The sequence below is a fragment of the Nyctereutes procyonoides genome, unplaced genomic scaffold (assembly GCF_905146905.1).
Source record: "Nyctereutes procyonoides isolate TBG_1078 unplaced genomic scaffold, NYPRO_anot_genome, whole genome shotgun sequence".
Taxonomy (NCBI): Eukaryota; Metazoa; Chordata; class Mammalia; order Carnivora; family Canidae; genus Nyctereutes; species Nyctereutes procyonoides.
The window spans coordinates 56,935,216-56,954,034 of NW_026575140.1; the positions used below are offsets into that span (position 1 = coordinate 56,935,216).

The following is an 18,819-nucleotide window of genomic DNA, read 5'->3' on the forward strand; positions in this document are numbered from 1 at the left end:
AGAACACTTAAGCGGTACCTGGGCCAGAGGGAAATGGGACACCCGACTCCCCAGGATGTCGTCCTTCAAGCTGAGTGGAGGTTCCAAACGTCACCTTCGGATGACCGCTTCTCTAGGTGGGGCCTCAGCAGCCATCCATAAGACAGCAGTAACATCTACAGAACCACGGGGTGAGACCTGGGGGTCTGGAGGTTTCGAAAGGGGTGCCCTGGCTCCTGCCCCGCACTGTAGGCATCACCCCCAGGCGAAGCCACACATCCTATGGTCTGTGCTGTGTGCCACCTGTCATCGGTTCACATGAACTCCTCCCTGCGCTGGGTCCACGCTCATCAGCAACGCTGATTATAATTGGGCTTCCTGTGGAGATGTCTGTGGGGAGGCAGGCAGCCCACGACCGTTCTGTGTTTCACTACTCATTTCGCATGTGCTGTCATCTTCACGGTTTCTATTTTTTATATGAGAAATCTGTGCAGAAGGTTAAAGACCTAAATGATATGATGGAAGGGTCATAATGACAAGCAGGAGTTCTCTGGCTGCCTCCTGGTCCTGCCTTTCCGTGGCAAATTCTTTTTTAAGTATTTCTCTTCTTATGTCTTCTGGCAGCTAGCTGCCTCTGTATCTTTGAATATTATACTTAGGCTAGTTTTTTTCTTTTCTTTTCTTCTTTTAAGTAGCCTCCACCTCCATCACAGAGCCCAATGCAAGGCTCGAACTCACAACCCTGAGATCAAGACCTGAGCTGAGATCAAGAGTCGGTCTTTTAACTGAGGGAGCCACCCAGGTGCCCCCTTAGGCTACAAATATATATGTATGTATTTTATTATGTATTACATAAAATATATGTATTTTATTAAATATTATTAATATACATTACATATGTATATATACACAAATCTGCAGTTTTGTTTTGTTTTTTTTTAATTTTTATTTATTTATGATAGTCACACACACAGAGAGAGAGAGAGAGAGGCAGAGACATAGGCAGAGGGAGAAACAGGCTCCATGCACCAGGAGCCCGACATGGGATTCGATCCCGGGTCTCCAGGATCGCGCCCTGGGCCAAAGGCAGGCGCTAAACTGCTGAGCCACCCAGGGATCCCCCAAATCTGCAGTTTTAAAATTGTTGTAGTTTTAATCTTTTTAATTAAAAAATTACGGGATTCCTGGGTGGCTTAGCGGTTTAGCGCCACCTTCAGCCCAGGTCCTGATCCCGGAGTCCTGGGATCAAGTCCCACATCAGGCTCCCTGCATGGAGCCTGCTTCTCCCTCTGCCTGTGTCTCTGCCCTCTCTCTCTCTCTCTCTCTCTCTCTCTCATGAATAGAGAAATAAAAATAAAAATCTTTAAAAAAAACAAACAAAAAAATTATGAAAAATCTCGAACCTAAGGAAAAGAATCCTATGGTAAACACCTCTAGGCCCGTCACATTTTTTTAAAATTTTATTTATTTATTCATGAGAGACACAGAGAGAGAGAGAGACACGCAGAGAGAGGCAGAAGGAGAAGCGGGCTCCCTGCAGGGAGCCTGATGTGGGACTTGATCCTGGGACTCCAGGATCATGCCCTGGGCCAAAGGCAGGAGCTAAATCACTGAGCCACCCAGGGATCCCCGCCTGTCACATTTAACAGTTGTTCACAAGTTGCTATTTTTAATCTCATTGCCTTGGGTTTGGCCAAAGTATCTCAAAGGAAGTTACAAACTCATGAAATTCCCAGCCTCAAGACTTCATGATGCTTCCCGAGAACAAAACCATGACATTTGCCACATGACCATGACCATAACCCCATTATCACACCTAACCACAACTTTGTCTTTCTTTTTCTTTTTTAATAATTTCCCTCTTTTATATGTCTTTTCATAAAGAGTGAATCCACATCAAAAGGAAGGAAGCGTACACACAGTGAGGCATCCGGCTTCCTCCCAGTCCTGGGTTGCCCCCCACCCCCACCCCCACCCCCCTTGCTGGCTGCTGGCTCCAGAAGCTTTCCAGACAGAGCCCGCCAAGAATAAATACAAGCTCCGTGAAGGCAGAGCCTTGCTCGCCTGCTCAGTCCTCACACGTAGAAGAGTGCCTGGCGCTCAGGAAGCGCTTCATGCCTGCGTGGATTTTTTTCCATGAAGTTAAATGCTGGCACATTACTGGTGCTTTACTATTTTTTTCCCTGTCTCCAAGTCGGCGCTCGTCAAGCTGCCTCATTCTCTTTAGCAGCTGCAAAAAGAATCTTGTGAATGACTGAACCATAATTTATATAACAAGTCTCTTTCTGATAGACATGTGTGTCTTTCCCACATTTTCTATTATTAACAATGCTGGGACGGATGTCCTTGTACGTGCGCAAGCACATCTTGACACGGCTGTTTCTTTTTCGTTTACGTGGTGAATAAGTCGCTCAAAAATTCAGAAGGCATGAGAGAGTGGACAGCGACCCAACCCTGCCCTCCATCCGCCCTGCTCCCTCCTCCAGGTAGCCAGTGTGACCAGCTTCTTGAATATTCCTCCAGAGGCATCTTGTGGACACACAAGTACATTCCACAAGGCTGTTTCCTGATTTCTCCATTCAAAACTATTTTTATTACGTCGATGCTATGATGGAGGCAGGTGTCACCCCTGACCCTCCACACCACCACCTGTTTCTCCCTGATCCTACTAGGTTTTTGTTTTGTTTTTTAAGATTTCACTCTTTATTTATTTGACAGAGAGGAGGAGGGTCAGAGGGAGAGGGAGAAGCAGACTTCTCACTGAGCAGGGAGCCCAATGCTGGGATCCATCCCAGGACCCTGAGATCATGACCTGAGCTGAAGGCAGATGCTCAACTGACTGAGCCACCCAGGCGCCCCCACTCTTTATTTTGTTTGTTTTTTTAAAGATTTTATTTATTGGGCAGCCCCGGTGGCGCAGCGGTTTGGCGCCGCCTGCAGCCTGGGGTGTGATCCTGGAGACCCGGGATCGAGTCCCCGCATCAGGCTCCCTGCAGGGAGCCTGCTTCTCCCTCTGCCTCTCTCTCTCTCTGTCTCTATGAATAAATAAATAAAATCTTTAAAAAAAGATTTTATTTATTTATTCATGAGAGAGACAGAGACACAGGCAGAAGGAGAAGCAGGCTCCCTGCGGAGAGCCCGATGCGGGGACTCCATCCCGGGACTCCAGGATCACACCCTGGGCTGAAGGCAGGCGCTAAACCGCTGAGCCACCCAGGGATCCCCCCACTCTTTATTTTGTAAAGTACTCTACACCCAATGTGGGGCTCTAACCCACAACCTTGAGATCAAGAGTTGCACACCCCTCTCCTACCAGTTTTAATGCTTCTACTGTTGTTACCTTTGTAACGCTGAAGAACATCTTCAAACCCTGTTTTACCTTATCTACTACAGAAGCATTGCCCAATCTCCCCTGTTCCCCCACCTTTTTGATCATCTTTTTACTTTTACATGGTCGAGATTGATAATGATGTTCCCACTCAGAAGTCACCGTCTTCTCTAGGTCAACCGTAGTGGCCCAATGCCACGAAAAGCCCCAAACGTGCCTGTGACCAGGGTTGCTGTCACATGCACCTGGTGGCTGGCTGAGCCACCTGCAGGTCACTGCACACGCTGTGCCGATTGTGAAGTATTTTCCTATTGAATTTCCTTGTGGGAATTCTTATCGGTTGGATCAGGTCTCAGGTCTCGTAGCTCTCTTGCAGGGTTGAGTTTGTTGTGGCTTTTCATATTCCTTGACCCTGTCTTCCCACCCTTCTACTGACTGTCAGATGTTGATTGTTTTTAATTTCCCGGAATTCTTTCTTTTTCTCTGTTGGTGATTTTTCTCTTACCGTCCTCTTTTTTTTTCTTTTAAGATTTTATTTATTCATGAGAGACACAGAGAGAGAGGCAGAGACAGGCAGAGGGAGAAGCAGGCTCCCTGCAGGGAGCCCGATGCAGGACTTGATCCCAGGACCCCGGGGTCACAACCTGAGCTGAAGGCAGACACTCAACTGCTGAGACACCCAGGTGCCCCTCTTACCATCCTCATTCTGCTTTCTGGGTGTCATTTCTTCCTTAATTACCCTCTGATGATACCAATTTTTACCTTCAGTTTGCTTAAGTTCTTCTCCGTAACCCGAATGATCTCTGGGTTTATTTTTTCTTCTGGGGCCATGGTTTGCTACAATTCCTAATCGTGGCCATGCCCTTGTATGCTGGAAGACTTCTCCAGGGCTTCACACACTCCTTCTCCGGGGGACGTGTGTGGCTGATCTGAGTGGTGAAATCAGGGAGAATAAGCTAGAATGCTCAGCCGAGCTCAGCCCCTTTCCACTCTGGCCCCCAGCATTGCCCAAGACCAGAAATGTGTGTCTGATGCCCAGGTCACGTCTAGCGAGGCCACTCACAAACCATGTCAGCCACGTCCTCCCACATGGTCTCTACAGGGGATCTTCTGGCCAAACCCCTTTTGGTTTATTTTCCAGTGTGTTTAGAACCCCAGGAGTAGAAGGCAGCTGCTCAGCTTGCTCAGATTCCTCAAGAGTATGTGTGCAGACTCGGAAACCCACTGAGAGGCTTTGGGCGGATGCAGGGGCGGCATGTCACACGCACACTTTGGGATGTGGATGCAGACGATTTGTATGGGCTCATATTAGGCCAGGTGGGTTTTTGCACCGGTACAGTTGGCTTCTTTTTTTAAAGATTTTTTTTTTTTAATTTATGAGAAACACAGAGAAATAGAGAGGCAGAGTCACAGGCAGGCTCCATGCAAGGAGCCCGACGCAGGACTTGATCCTGGGTCTTCAGGATCACGCCCCGGGGCTGAAGATGGCACTAAACTGCTGAGCCACCAGGGCTGCCCTGGTTGGCTTCTAACAGCTGTCACAGGGTGGTAGGGGGGTAGGAGGAAAGCCATCGCCTCGATATTCTGACCTTGGCAGATGACGGTGGCTTTGTCCATGGGTGGGTGGTGGCTGTTTCTGGAGAGGCACGACTGTCCCACTGTGAGCAGTGAGAACCCGTCAAAGGAAAGATGTGGGCTGCAGGGGTGGGTGGCCTCCCGATGAAGGCTGCCATGGCTACGGCACAGAAGCCACCTGCCCCGAGTGGCTCGCAGTGGGGGCGGGGTATGGAGGCTCGAGGACAGCGAGGACAACATAGGACGTGCGCGGTTTTCCAACAGTAAGACGATGTGATCTGTGTGCGCTACGGGTTCTAGCTTTCAGTGGTGATTGCCAGGCCTGCGTGGCGCTAAGCCAGCAGTGTCGCTCTTCAATTTCTTTGCATTCAGGGCTAAGGAGGCAATCGTGGCAGATGGATCTGAGTCCACATGGTCTGTCCACAGGCTTGTGGGCCACCAGGATTCCGTTTGGGCTGAGATTCCAGGAGACGCAGGTAGGGTAGGCGGCAGGTGGGTGTTACCTATGCCTGGAACACTTGGGGCACTCAGATGAGGAGGAAGGCTGTGCCCTGAGATGCAGATGGCAGAGGACCGGTGCCCTGCAAGGCATGGCGAACATCTTCATGCCACTCGATTCTATGCTTTCTGATGGGCGATGGTGGATCTGCAGGGGTAAATCTTGTATTTTAACCGTGATAACTGCCATCTCCAAAAAGTACATACACACGTATGGATTTCCAGCCTGCCCTCGATGCAGCAAATGCCTTTTGGTTGGATGACATCTCATATTAATGTCTTGTGGGAGGCTCCCCCAGTTTAAGTTCACAGGTCACGGTATCCTGACAACTGACACACTGGTGGAGCTAAAAGCAGGATTTTCTCCATGAATCCTCCCTCCGGCAAACACCGCTGAATTTTTACTGTGGTCTCTGGGGCAACAAGAACTGCTGGTTCCCAGGAACATAATTTTATCTGGAAGTCATGTATGCCTTATTAACTCCTCCAATTTTTTTTTTTTTCAAATGCTGCTCACAAGAGACTTGATTTGAAACCACTGCAGCCTCTGCGGCCCTGCAGGCATGTCGCCCGGTTCCAGCGCGTGACAGCCCTGGCCGAGACTGAAAGAAATGGGCTCTCCTCCCCATGCTAGGAACCCCTTGGCTGAGACTGAGCAGAAGAAACTGGATGGTTTGGGGACTTTAACTTGACAGTGTTGGATTCTAGATTTTTAGCTCTCAAAAGCAAGATAATTTGATTTCAGATTTTAATTGGTTTGGACTCTAGTTCACATGAGGATGGAATCTTTGAAATGTAGTGTCATCTCCCCGCCCCCCAGGGTTATATTCAAATGTGTGGACTTTCTATGGATTATTCATACTATTACAGCATTTACCGCTGCCACACAGTCTCCCTGCACAGCCTGTGACACGCTGGGTTGAGTGGGGTGACCAGACGTAACTGGGATGGGCAAGGGGAGAGAAGGCCAGCATTCAGCCCTGGGTATACAGTAGCTGTCTTGAGGTCAATGAGGAATCTGCTCAGATCCATTTCAGAGCCTTTTGGGGCAATACTAAGCCAGTGGGTTGTAACCCCGGCTGGGGGAAAAGAGGTTTTCAGGGTTACCAAGCAAGGGAGTCAAGGTTAAGACTATGTACTCAAGATCTGAATCGATAAACCATATAGCTGAGGTCGGGCCCTCTTTGCAGACCTCTGGGTCCTAGAGCTAGGGCCGGGCCCTCCTACCGTGGCTGGCTCTGACAGGCTTTCAAAATGCTGATTTCTGGGCTCTTGCCAAGTTGTGCCCTAGCCTGTCTGGGGTAGGGCCTTAACACCATGTCCGCATGGGTGAGGGCAGGCAGGCCGGACATGTGGCTCTTGCACTTCAGAGCCTGTCCAGGAATGGAAGGGAAATCTGGGGTCCTTGTCTGCTTCCTCTTATCAGTTAAGGGCTCTCAAGGGACCTGACACTGGGTGCCCTACGAATGCTTGAATGCTCGTCCAGCGCCTGATGTTGGCTGGTGACCCTGCAGGCCCCACTTTTCACATGTCAAGAGAACACTTCCTAATTATTAATCCCAGGATATGAATCATCCAGGGGTGAGAAACCTTTCCAAATAAATCTCCATCTCTGTGATTATTCACTCTCATTAGAGAGAGGAAAGGAGTGGCTGCTCTGAGAGGGGCTGGGAGGTGACACTGCCATGGGGAAGGGCGGGGAAGAGGGTGGGGAGGAGCAAGCGCAGGCAGGAGCAGCTCGCCCAGCCTGGCGGCTCTGTCCCAACGGAATCAGAATGGAAAGAGGCCCCACGGGCAGCTGCCCCTCTGACAGCAACTTCTGTCTGAAGCGGGGAGAGTAGGGCCTGGGGCAGGGAAGCCTGGGCTCTAGCCCCGCTCCAAACCTGAAAGTCACTTTGTTTCACTAAACGTTGGGGAGGTCCTCATCCCATTCCAGGGGGTTAGGTCTGCATGATCTTCATTGGTGGTTTCTGGTGAAACATTCTGAAATGGTAGGACCAGCTTTGGATCCATAAAAACTTGGAACCGTGCTATGGTTAAAGCTAGCGTCAACAAGGTTTGAGGACCCACAAAGATCCAAAGCTTGGAAACGATGAATATCTCCATCAGAAAGGGCAACGGAGGAGCAAATGCACCCTCCTGCAGGGTAAGAGGGAAGTGCAAGCACATGTGCCCACACAGAAGGAGCTTCCTTGCACAAGACGGGAAGGCCTAGAAGCTGCGTGTATAATGTGGAAAAAATGACAAAAATGTGCTTATGTAAGCATGGAACAGTGCCGGACGGATAAACACGGAGTTGTAAGGAGGCTGCTTTCCAGGAAGGGGAGCAGAAGGCGTGAGGGAGGCTCCTCGCTAGATTCTCTCTATACCTTTGGATGTTCACAGCACGTGGATATTAAATCCTATTGAATCAGGGTAGGAGGCGTACAGAGAGAGGAGAAGAACTCTGGGCTCTTGACACTATCATTCTGCATTCTGCCTCGTGGGAGGCGCTCAGCCCCGTGTCTCCTAGGACAGCACCTGGGAGTTTGGCCTGCACCACAGGGCTGCTCCCTCTCCCTGCAGCCAGCCAGGCACACCCTCACTGCTCTGGGCCTCCACTACCATGCTTCACTCCTGCCTGGTCCCCCATGTCAGCTACTCTATCTCCAGGCCCACCTCCCCAGGCCACAAGAGCTTGCCAGGCCAGGGGTCAGTGTCTGGAGGGGCTCCCCCGGGGCAGTGCCTTTGCAACACACTGCCAGGGACTCTGCTCTCTGAGCCAGGGCAGCCCATCCCAGAGGGCACAGGGTGGGGGGTGCACGGGACAGTGAGGCAGAGGTGGTCGTGAAGCTCCCCAGAAATCGGGGAGGGGCTGCTGCGGAAGGGACGGGCTGAGGCTCACCTCCTGCAGCTTCTCCTGGGCCTCGGCCAGCGCTGCCTGCTTCTCCTGTAGCTGTGCCAAGGCGGCATTCATCCGGATCCGCTTGGGCTCCACAACGCGGTATAGGCGCCCATACAGCTGCGGATGGACAGCCGGGCTGTGGTGGCTGCCTCCCCACTACCCCGCTCTAGGTTTTCTGCAGCATCTCCCCCCACCCTCCACTGCCCCGGGGCTGCCCACTCACCTCCATGGCCCGCACCCACATGCACAGGGACTTGGCGGCCAGCGACACCCGGCCGATGATGTCAGGCTGGAAGTCGGGCTGGGCGCAGTAGGCACCAATCTTCTTCAGAACCTTATCTGAGATATTGTCTTTATCAAAGTGGATCAGGGACTTGATGAAGTTCTGCTCCCCTGGGGGTGGAAAAGGGGGGCCTCAGCCTGAGCGCCTAGCAATTCCCAGGCGTGGCTGCCAAGGCCGGAACGTCTGACCTCATCCCGACATCCCCCCGAACCCCCAACCTTGCTCCATCCCTGGAGCCTCCAAGCTGCCAGGACCTTCACCAATCTCCCTAGCTCCATCTGCCACCACTTTCCTTGGACACTCTCAGCTAAACCCCCCATCCGTCCCAACATGCACACACGCGCACACACACGTGCACACGTGCACCATCATTTCTACATGCACACACTGACATTTTAGGGCAGGGCTCACCACCAATGGCTTGCAGGCTTCATTCTACCAATACTCTGGTTTCACATTTCCTGATTCTCGTCCCTTGGGGGCCCCCAAAGGCATTGCTGTCTTTGGATTCTGACATGTGTTCCTAAATCTTTATAAAAATTTCTTTTTTTTTTTAACATAAAGATGAGTTGTTTTCTGTTACTTATGACCAAAGAATCTTAACTGCTAGAAGTCTCCTCCTTCGTACTAGGCTCTATCTGCTCTTGCGGGTCAGAGGGACGCCTTACTGGTCTCTGATGCACAGCAGATGATTTAGGAAGCGTGCGGTGAACTGGTGTGGGTCCTGCCGTGGCTCTCTAGCTTACCTAGCTGCCTCTTGGCCTCTGCCCAAGTGGGCTCGTTGCCACGGAGAATCATGACTGCCTGCATCACGATTTCCACTTGGGCGGGGGGCCGTCCATAAGACTTGATCTCCCCTATATCCTTCTTGTTCAGGGACTCCAGGGCCTGGGCAGAGGGACTCACTTAGGGAGTAGGGCCAGAGACGACTCAGGTGGCAGGACAGGTCTCAGCTGAGGCCTGCCCACCTCTTCCCACTTCCCCTGGGACTTGGAGGACGAAGACTGGTCCCATTCCCTCCCCTGGCCTTCCTGCTCTGATACCCGCATGGCTTCCTCCAGGGCTGGCAAAGCCTCTTCTAGATCCTTCTGGGCATTGTCCGCCAGGGTCTGGCACTTGACTTCCTCGATCGCAATCTTCTCACTATTGGCTGTGACCGCCTAGGGACAAAGAGGACAGGGTTTCGTCTTCACTTCGGGCAAATGTGGGAGCCAGTGTTCATGGCAGTGATGAAAATGAGGAAAGGCATGAGGACAGTCACTGGGCAACTGGGAAGTCCCTGCCGTGGGTGCTGGTTGTGGTAGGGGGGCAGGGCCAGGGCACGGGGCTCCCCACCTTTTGCTGCTCATCCGCTTCTCGCTTCTGCTGCACAATGATGACCAGGTACTCCTCACACTGCTTCTGGAACTCAGCCACCTTTTTCTTGGCATCCTCCAGCTCCAGGGACATCACTTCGACCTTCTCTCTGGTTTCATCTATCTTAAACAGTCCCGTCCGCAGCTTGTTTGCCTGGTCCAGCAGCTCCTGCCGCTTCTCCCCCAGCAACCTGGGGTGAGGAGGAGAAGGCGCTGGGGATGCTGGGCCCCCAGAATGAGGAGTGCCCGGATGGGTCCCCATCTCCCTTTCTTTTGCCACCACTGCCATCACCACCATCAGGTCTTTATCATTTCCTGCCTGAATCACTGCTAACAGCTTCCCAGCTGGTCTCCCTGCTTCCAGACTCTCATCCCTCTGGTTTATTCTACGTGCTGCTGCTGTCAAAGCAGTCTGTTAGATGCTGTTGTCCTCACACCCGCTCCCTCTGTGAGGTGCTCCCCACTGCTCCCCGCTTGCAGTAAGCAGAGGCTGCAGCAAACCAGCAAACACAAGCCTGTCCCCAGGGGATGGCCACCCCTCATCTCCACCCTGTTTTTCCCACATGGAAAGGAACGCGGGCTTGGTGTTGACCCAATTTCTGATTTTTAAAGAAAAGCTGGAAATCCGGATTTTTCTAAGCCTCCCATGTTGTTAAATGCTAGCAACTTATTCAAAAAGTTTTCAACACTGTACAGGCCAAAAAAAAAATCTATGCAGGATTATTTTCTGGATGAAGTGAGAAAATGTGTGCGAAGAGCTCAGCACAGTGACTGGCAACTGGCCACCTCGGTGCCCAGGGAAGGCAAAGGGCTTTATTTTGCAAACTGTGGGACTGCCAGTGCCTGGAATAGTGCACGGCACGTAACAGCTGCTCAGAAAGTATGTTAAGCGGATAAGCAGATGATCATCATTATTACAATAGGCTCTTTCTTCACTTTGATGGAAATACTGAACCCAATAAACTAGGTGGGTTTCTTTTTACATCTGTCTTATATCATTCAAAGCAAATTATTGCTGTGTCATGCACATAAAAAGACACTTGATTCAGCTTAAAAAATGAATATATGATTCTCAAGAGCAGTGCCAAGCTTAGAAGACATGAAAGGCAGAGGGGAGAGGACTGGTCTCTGTCTTATTGGGCAGATATGGCACTGGCCGTTGTGTGGTGCTTGGAGAAAGAAACGTCATGGCAGAGAATGAGGACAGAGTAGAGAGGGTGTAGAGAGGAGTGCTGGCCTGAGAGCCCTAGAGAAGGCCACGGGCCTACGCGGCACCCTGGCTCTCATTAACTCCCCTGATGGAATGAGACACCCATATCTGGGCCTCTCCACCTAGGTGCCTGGGTCCTCGAGCCCCTGGGTCCCCCGCCCCCTGGGCTGGCTCCAGATATTTCCCATCCCATCATTCCAGCAAGTTCCCTGGGCCTCCCTGTCCTCCACTCCCCTTCCTACTTCTTGTATCCAGATACGAGCTCTAGGTAGTTGGTGGGTGTGACGTAGTTGTGTCTCCGAAGCTCCAGCAGCATCTTTTGAGAGTACTGTGCCACTGACCAGTGCATGGTGACGAAGATCTTGGCCACCTTCTTATGGATCTGAGGCCGGAGGAAAGGATGGGGGATGGACAAGGAGTGAAGGCCAATGGAAACCGGATGTGGGAGGGGGGCCAGGGCTGGGTGCAAGGCGGGGAGGGCTCACGTTCTCCTGCGTCCCCAGGTCCACTCCCACAAGGTACTTCTCAGCCACCTCCAGCAGGGCCTCGTGGGGCCACTCTGAGAACCAGTTGATGGTTGTGCAGTTCACCAAGGCCGGATACTGGCGGATCCAGTTCCTGGGGAGGGGTTTTGAGAGGCAGTTAAGCCCCTCTGGGGAGGCAGCCTCCTCTCTTGGCCTCCTCACAGGTCCATCCACTTTTCAGGAGCCTCAGGGTCCCATCCCTGTGTCCTGATCCCGTTCCCCTCAGAGCTAGCTCAATGTGGGATTTAGGAACAGGTTCTGGCTCTAGCTGGGGATCTTGGGCAGGTGCGGTAACTTTTTGAACATCAGTTTCCTCATCTCTAAAATGGGAGTAACAGGAGGAGCCTGGGGGGGCTCAGTCGACTGAGCATCTGACTCTTGAGTTCAGCTCAAGTCACGATCTTGGGTCGTGGGACTGAGCCCTGCATTGGGCTCTGCGCTCAGTGTGGAGTCTGCTTGAGATTCTCTCCCTCTGCCTCTCCACCCCCACACTTGCTTGCTCTTTTGCTCTCTCTCTCTAAAGAATAAATAAATTAAATCTTTTTAAAAATAAAATAAAATGGGAATAAGAGGAATACTAACCTGGGTTGTTACTGGATTCAATGAGGTGACACATATAAAATAGTGCAGCACCCAGTGTGCAATAAATACACCAAGTACCACAAACATAAAAACACAACATGGGATCCCAAATTGCCTCTCCCTACAATTCTGTTTCCCTCCTCCTTTCTGCTGCCCTTAAAAATTGAGTCACACCAAAAATGGATCAACAGAACATGGTACATACATATAATGGACTATTATTCAGTCTTACAACAGGAAATTTTGAGGCTTTGCGACATGCTACAACAAGGAAAAACCTTGAGGACACAATGCTGAGTGAGCTAAGCCAGATGCAAAGACAACTACTATATGATTCCACTTACATGAGCTATCTAGAGGAGTCACTTGAAGAAACAGAAAGGGGCTGGTGGTTGCCAGGGGCCGGGGGTGAGGGTGGGGGGTGGCGTGGAGGAAATGAGGAATTATTCAATGGATATAGAGTTTCAATTTTGCAAGATGAGAAAGTTCTAGAAATAGAAATCTTTTGCACAATGATGTGAATATGCTTAACAACACTGAGCTATATGCTTGCAAAATGGTTACGGATGGTAAACTTTATGTTCTTTTGTTTTGTAAAATCACAGTTAAAATTTTAAAAACAAAACACAAAGCAGCAGCAACAAGGTAATCTAGTCATTGGAAAAGGGAGTGGACACCTCCTGTGTAAGCAGCAGGAGCTCTGGAAAGAAGGGGAGGTCTGGGGAGAGGAGCCGGGCCATCCAGGGCAGGAGAGCCCGGATCATGTGGGAGACTCACTCATGGAAGGCAGGGCCACCCCCCAGAAGAGTGGGGGGCCAGGACAGGGGGAGGGAGAGGCTGTCACCAGAGTCACCTGAAGGGGTCTCCCACAGGGCTGAGGCAGAGCACGATGTGCAGATTGTTCCGCACACGCTCAATGAGGTAGGTGAAGAGGCTGTCCGAGGACTGGGACACCTGATCGGCCTTGGCCTGCTCTGCGATAAGCATCTGGATCTGCACCAAAGCCACACGCGCACTCGCAGGGCTGCGCCACTTCCAGTGGCAGAGCCCTGGGAACCAGGGTAGGGGGGACGGCAGGGGGGGCAGGGGAGCACCTTCAGAATAGCCCCCTGCCCCAGGGAAGGGACTTGGTGGGGGGATAGAGGGGGCAGGAGGGATGTGGGAGGGATGGAGGGGGAAGGAGGGATGTGGGGGGAGATGGAGGGGGAGGGAGGGACGTGGGGGGACAGAAGAGGGTGGCAGCTCCTTCCTCAGGAGTGAGGCTGGAAGCGGCTGGAGGGTATGGAAGGGCTGGTACCTCTTCGAATTCATCAGTCTTGTAGAGGTTGGGGACCTCGCCCGAGCTCAGGATGTTGTTAATGTCCTCCAAGAAGGACTCGTCTGCGATCTGGGTGTCCACGAAAAGGAAGGATGTGGCCTTGAGCTCCACTCCCACCTGGCGGTACAGACGCTTGATATCTGGGCCAGAGGTGGGAAGGAGGAAGGGGGGATAGGCTGACTTCAAAGTCGCCCTCCACCCCCAGCCAGCACCTGGTAGGCTAACTGCCTGTCACTCTGGGCCTCCCCCTCCCTGTTCAGGTCACCTCAGGAAATCAGGCAGCTGACCTGGCTCCTGCCCCAAACACCCCCCCATCACCCCCAACCCCCCCAGCTCAGGAGCCCAACTGTACCTTCTCGGAACTCCTGCTTTCGGTAATGCTTGGTGACCTCGATCTGGAAGGTGATGTACTCGCAGATGGAAGAGGCCAAGCGGGCCAGGCTCTGGCGCCCGCTGCCCCCAATGCCCACCAGGAGCATGTTGCCGCGAGGCTGTCCAATGACTCGCACGATCCGCGTGACTGGGGAGTTGAGACAAGTGCAGTGAGGTGGCCGGGCCACCTCCTGGGACCCCCAGGCCTTAAGCTAGGGACAGGGATGCCTGCAACTGAAGTCGAGGGACCCAGGGGTGTGTGTGGGGGGGCCTGGTGCCTAGACAGCCGCGCCACTTGGAGCAGCCACCCTGTCTGTAAGGCACCACCCTCAAGCAAAAGCTGTCGGGCCAGAAGGGAAGGCAAGTCCCTAGCCTTGCAGGGGCACAGCTGGCCATTGGGATTCCGGGATGGGGATGCGGGCGCGATGGCTCACTGTGCTCTATGGCCTCACGGAAGAGTACCAGTTGCATTGGTACCACAGCAGGGGACAGGTTGTACTCCTTGAGCGCCGTCTCCATGGCTGCCTTCAGTACCCCCAGGTCCGTCAGGTCCTCGTACACCTTGGGCTCCCTCATGAAGTCCCCTGGGCCAAGGGAAGTGGGGCTCAGATCTCAAATCCCAGCCCTCACCCCTCCCCTCCACCATGGCCCCAGCTCTGCCCCCAGGGCACCAGCTCACCAAAGATAGGGGAACGCCTGCTGGGACAAAGATTATGAAAGGTGAGGTCAAAGAAGGAGCCCAGCTTGTCGCTGATGATGGCCATGAAGGCCTCCATGTCTGTTGCATCCACCAGCCGATCAGAGAAGACTCTGCAGGGAGGGAGTGGGCTAAGACCTAGGGACACAGAAGGGCAGCGGGCAGGGGCAGGGGGCAGGGCACAGGCATTGCACCTGAAACACTCATGGATCCAAAGTCTTGTGATGCTAGACTTGGTGTCGTGAAAGTCCTTGTTGGCTCTGAGCATGCCCTGGAACACCTGGGGAAGGGGCGTGGCCAGTGGGTAGGTGACGTAGAGGCCCTCTAAGGCTCTAGGGGGAAGGGGCAGGCTGACCTAGGGGGAGGGGGGGTACTGAGCCTAGAGCCCCCCCTGTGAGGGGAGGGAAGGCCTCCATCGAGGCACGGTGAGAGGCACCAGGCCAGAGTGTCACCTTGGAGATGTCACGGAGGTTGAAGAGGTAGTGGATCTTGGTGGGCGTGGGCAGGAAGCGCTGCACCACTGTGTTGTACACATCCAATGTGGCTTCGGTCACCACGTTCCCAATGGGCTTCACCTCCTCCTCAAAGTCCTGAAGCTTCTGATTGATCATGGTGCCAAATATCTGGATGATCTGGGACTCCTAGGAACAGGCCCCCATACTCACCTCCTTCCAGCTGCCGCTGGGACCCCACAGTGCCGGGGTGAAGGGCCACTCAAAGGGGCACCAGAAAACCCCACAGGATCAAGAGAAATAATGTTTGTGTGCAAGATTTAAAAATCACAATCAGGGCAGCCCGGGGGCCTCAGCGGCTTAGCACCGCCTTCAGCCTGGGACGTGATCCTGGAGACCTGGGATCGAGTCCCACGTCGGGCTCCCAGCATGGAGCCTGCTTCTCCCTCTGCCTGTGTCTCTGCCTCTCTGTGTGTGTGTCTCTCTCATGAATAAATAAAATCTTAAAAAAAAAAGTTAAAAAAAATAAAATTAAAAAAATAAAAATCACAATCAATGCAGGATATCCACAATGGACAAATCCCAATATATTATATGCAGAGGTCTCAGGATCGTTGCTGCTTCCTTTTGCCTTGGGCTCTAGTATTGCCAGCAACTCTCGGCGCCAAGCTCATGTGTGTAAAATCGTGGTGCTTGTTCACCATGAATTTTTGGCATCGGCTGCTTTCATGTTGCATTAAAATGTAATTTATCTTGATTCCCGAGGCTTTGGGGAGGCACCCCTGGGAGCCTTGCTCACCTCCCCAAATCCTGGCGCTGTTCTGGGCTGCCAGCCATAGGATCTATCTTCCTTCGTCTACTTGGGCCCCCTGAGCTATCTGCCCACAGGGGCCACTGGGACCCTCAGGCTTCACATTCCAGAGACTGCAGCTAAAGCTTGCTTCCTGTAGCTTTCATGGCTCAGGAGAAGCTAGGGCTCCCACAGTAGCAGCCTTCCCCCCACAACCCATACACACACTTACTCAGGGGTCTCCCGGCCCCCCTGGATCTGCCCCCTTGTTCTCTGGGACATGGGTGATTTTGCCTCTTACAGTACCCGCCTCCCCCCATGGCCCCCACTGCCCCCTCACTGTGGGGAAGGTCATGTTGATGATGTTGAAGCGACTCTGCAGCCTCGGAGAGATGACAGTGCGTCCGCCCCCGGGGGGACCCATGGCGGCCATCAGGAACATGTCCTGGGGAGCAGAGATGGTCAGTCGGGTGGGAAGAGACAGGGGAGGGAATAAGGAGGGTGTCAGAGGAGCCGGAGGAGGGGAGTAAAGGGAGTGAGGATGCGTAGAGGGGAAGAAGGGCTGGGACAGAAGGGTGCAGGGAAGGTGAGGGAAGGAAGGGATCAGGGTCATTTCCTTTAGAATTCTCAAAGCGTCATATTTCTTTGTCATTCACTATGATCCATGTACCAAAAACAGAAAATACAGGTAAAGTTAAAGAATATTTTCTAGCCTTCACCTTTTTCTCCTTTTCTGTGTGTGTGTGTGTGTGCACACGCATGTGGAACATGTGTGTATTCTTTCTCAGAAACAGAAGAATATGCTAAGTGTTAGGAGAGTTTCTGGCCCCAAGTGCCAGATGGACGGGCCCCAGCAGTGAGGATGGAAGGGTTGCTGCCCATGGATTTGGGAGAAGGAGTCAAACAAGATGCTCAGAATCTCAGGGGAGCAGAGCCTGGCTGGAGGGAGATGTTGGAAACATGGGGGAAAGGGGACCCCAGGCACTTGGGCTGTTGGGGGCGGCAGCAAGGTTGGCATGTGAGCTCAGGGAAGGAGCAGAAGGGAGAGCAGAAGATCCTGAGGTCCCAAAGCATAGGGCAGAGTCCCCAAGGAGAGTCGATAATAGAGATGGATAATGTCTGGGTGGAGAGGAACCCAGGTTACAGGATTCTTTCGGGGGGTCCCCGGGCATGGGAACTGACCCTGCCATGGCAGGGAACAGAGGCCTGAAGAGCAAAGTCTTGGGAGGCTTACTCTGATGTACTTGATGGTCTGCTTGGAACGATCATACCAGAAGCCATAGTCGATCCAGAGGCGAATCAGTTCCAGAGGTGGCTGAGACCCAAAGGGGTCCTTGGCTGGCATGTTCAGGTCATCCATAAAGGTGATCATGCTTTTTCCCCCAAATGGCACGTAGACACCTTTGGTTCGCTTCTCTACCCTGCTCTCAATGATGCTCTGCACGTTATTGGATGTGGTCTGGTGGAAGGAGGGGAACAGGAGGAGGGCTGGGGTCTCACAGGAGAAAGACAGGGTTCGGAAGCAGTGTGGCCAGGCCCGGGACCCCAAGGGAGGGCCAAAGGCAGGCAGAGCCAGGGTCCCCGGCTGCACACCTGCGCAGACATGTTGACCGTGAGCACCGACCACTGGATGGAGGGCAAGGACTGCAGAACACTCTGGGCGATGGATGTCTTTCCGGTTCCCACGGGGCCCACCAGCAGGATGGGATTCTGGTTGGCCACCAAGGCGCTCACCAGATAGTTGTAGCGAACAGTGTCAACAGTAGGCACCATGATCTTATAGAAGGGGGAGCTGGAGAGAAGGTGAGCACTGTCCAAGGGCCCGGGCCACTCCTTTCTTGCTCCTGCTCTCCTCTGCCTCACCCGTCACTAACCCTGACCCCTGCAGAGCAGGCGTCCTCCTTCCCTCCTTAAGAACCCTGTCCTCGCCCTCTAGACCCTGCTGCCCCCCATCCGGGAGCCCCCCTCCCTCCTATAGCTCCCTTTTGCTTCTGGCCACATCTCCCACCAACCAGAGCCCCAAGGCTGGCCCACGTGGGGCCTGCTCTCACTTGGGAGGGTAGCGCCAACTCTTAGGGAGCTTGTCCTCAAAGGATGTCCAGTTCCGCATCTTGGGATCCACGAAGTATTCGTACACCGTGTCCTGAGGAGGGAATGTGTGTGAGGCTACCATGGCCTTCATTAGTTCTCCGCAGCCTGGCAGGGGTGCCCACGGCCCACTGGGTGAGAAAACAGCGTTGGCAGGCTGAAACCCCGGCAGAGCATGGTTCCAGGGGTACTTCAGGGTTCTGGAAAAATAGGACACCAAGGGGGCGCCTGGGGCCTGTGTGGCTCAGTCGGTTGGGCATCGGCCTTTATCTCGGGTTGTGGTCCCCAGGATCCTGGGGTCGAGCCCTGCATCCCTGGGCTCGACCTGCTCAGTGGGAAGCCTGCTCCTCCCTCTCCCTCTCCCTCTTTCCCTCCCCCCTGCTTGTACTGTCTGTGTGTGTGTGTGTCAAATAAATAAATAAAATCTTAACAACAACACAAAAAAATAGGATGCTAGGAGAGCTGGGTCCAAGCGTCCTGACCTTATTGGGAAAGGAGCCCTCAATCTCCCGGAGGTAACTGTCGATCTTCTTGCGTCCCTCCTCATCCACGGAGGCGCACACTGACCAGATCATGCTGAATACAAAGGTCAGCTCCACCATGGAGACGTAGTTTTCACCATCCGCTGGGTTCACCTGGATGGGAGGAGAGAAGGGGAAGTAGCCTCCTCTTTCTGTAAGAGATGGGGGTGCAGGGGGGTGGGGTTGTCTATCCTGACAGATCACTGCAAGGGTGTGGAGTTCTCCCTTCCTGCTCTGCTTATAAAACCACATTGCTGTGGATGACCTGAGATTTAAAACACTGAGGTAAGCCTGAAGCTTCTCATAGCTCAGCAGTCACCCCAAGTCTCCTCTCTGCTGTTCTGTAAAGACACGGCGTCAGGG

The 18,819-nt window shown here is 53.0% G+C and overlaps 1 protein-coding gene across 1 annotated transcript in view; it reads right to left on the reverse strand.

Moving 5' to 3' along the window:
• DNAH2 (dynein axonemal heavy chain 2) overlaps positions 1–18,819 on the reverse strand; it is an 87,347-nt gene that overhangs the window by 16,023 nt on the left and 52,505 nt on the right. Inside the window, exons 45-63 of the mRNA XM_055305618.1 lie at positions 18,418–18,570; positions 17,899–17,990; positions 17,441–17,639; positions 17,082–17,306; positions 16,188–16,292; positions 15,058–15,246; positions 14,800–14,885; positions 14,588–14,718; positions 14,343–14,492; positions 13,889–14,056; positions 13,516–13,676; positions 13,072–13,211; positions 11,598–11,730; positions 11,355–11,494; positions 9,883–10,093; positions 9,591–9,707; positions 9,294–9,435; positions 8,488–8,657; positions 8,265–8,381 (exon numbers count right to left, since the gene is read on the reverse strand). Coding sequence (XP_055161593.1) covers positions 8,265–8,381; positions 8,488–8,657; positions 9,294–9,435; positions 9,591–9,707; positions 9,883–10,093; positions 11,355–11,494; positions 11,598–11,730; positions 13,072–13,211; positions 13,516–13,676; positions 13,889–14,056; positions 14,343–14,492; positions 14,588–14,718; positions 14,800–14,885; positions 15,058–15,246; positions 16,188–16,292; positions 17,082–17,306; positions 17,441–17,639; positions 17,899–17,990; positions 18,418–18,570 — 2,829 coding nt within the window. The remainder of the gene's footprint in view (positions 1–8,264; positions 8,382–8,487; positions 8,658–9,293; positions 9,436–9,590; positions 9,708–9,882; positions 10,094–11,354; positions 11,495–11,597; positions 11,731–13,071; positions 13,212–13,515; positions 13,677–13,888; positions 14,057–14,342; positions 14,493–14,587; positions 14,719–14,799; positions 14,886–15,057; positions 15,247–16,187; positions 16,293–17,081; positions 17,307–17,440; positions 17,640–17,898; positions 17,991–18,417; positions 18,571–18,819) is intronic.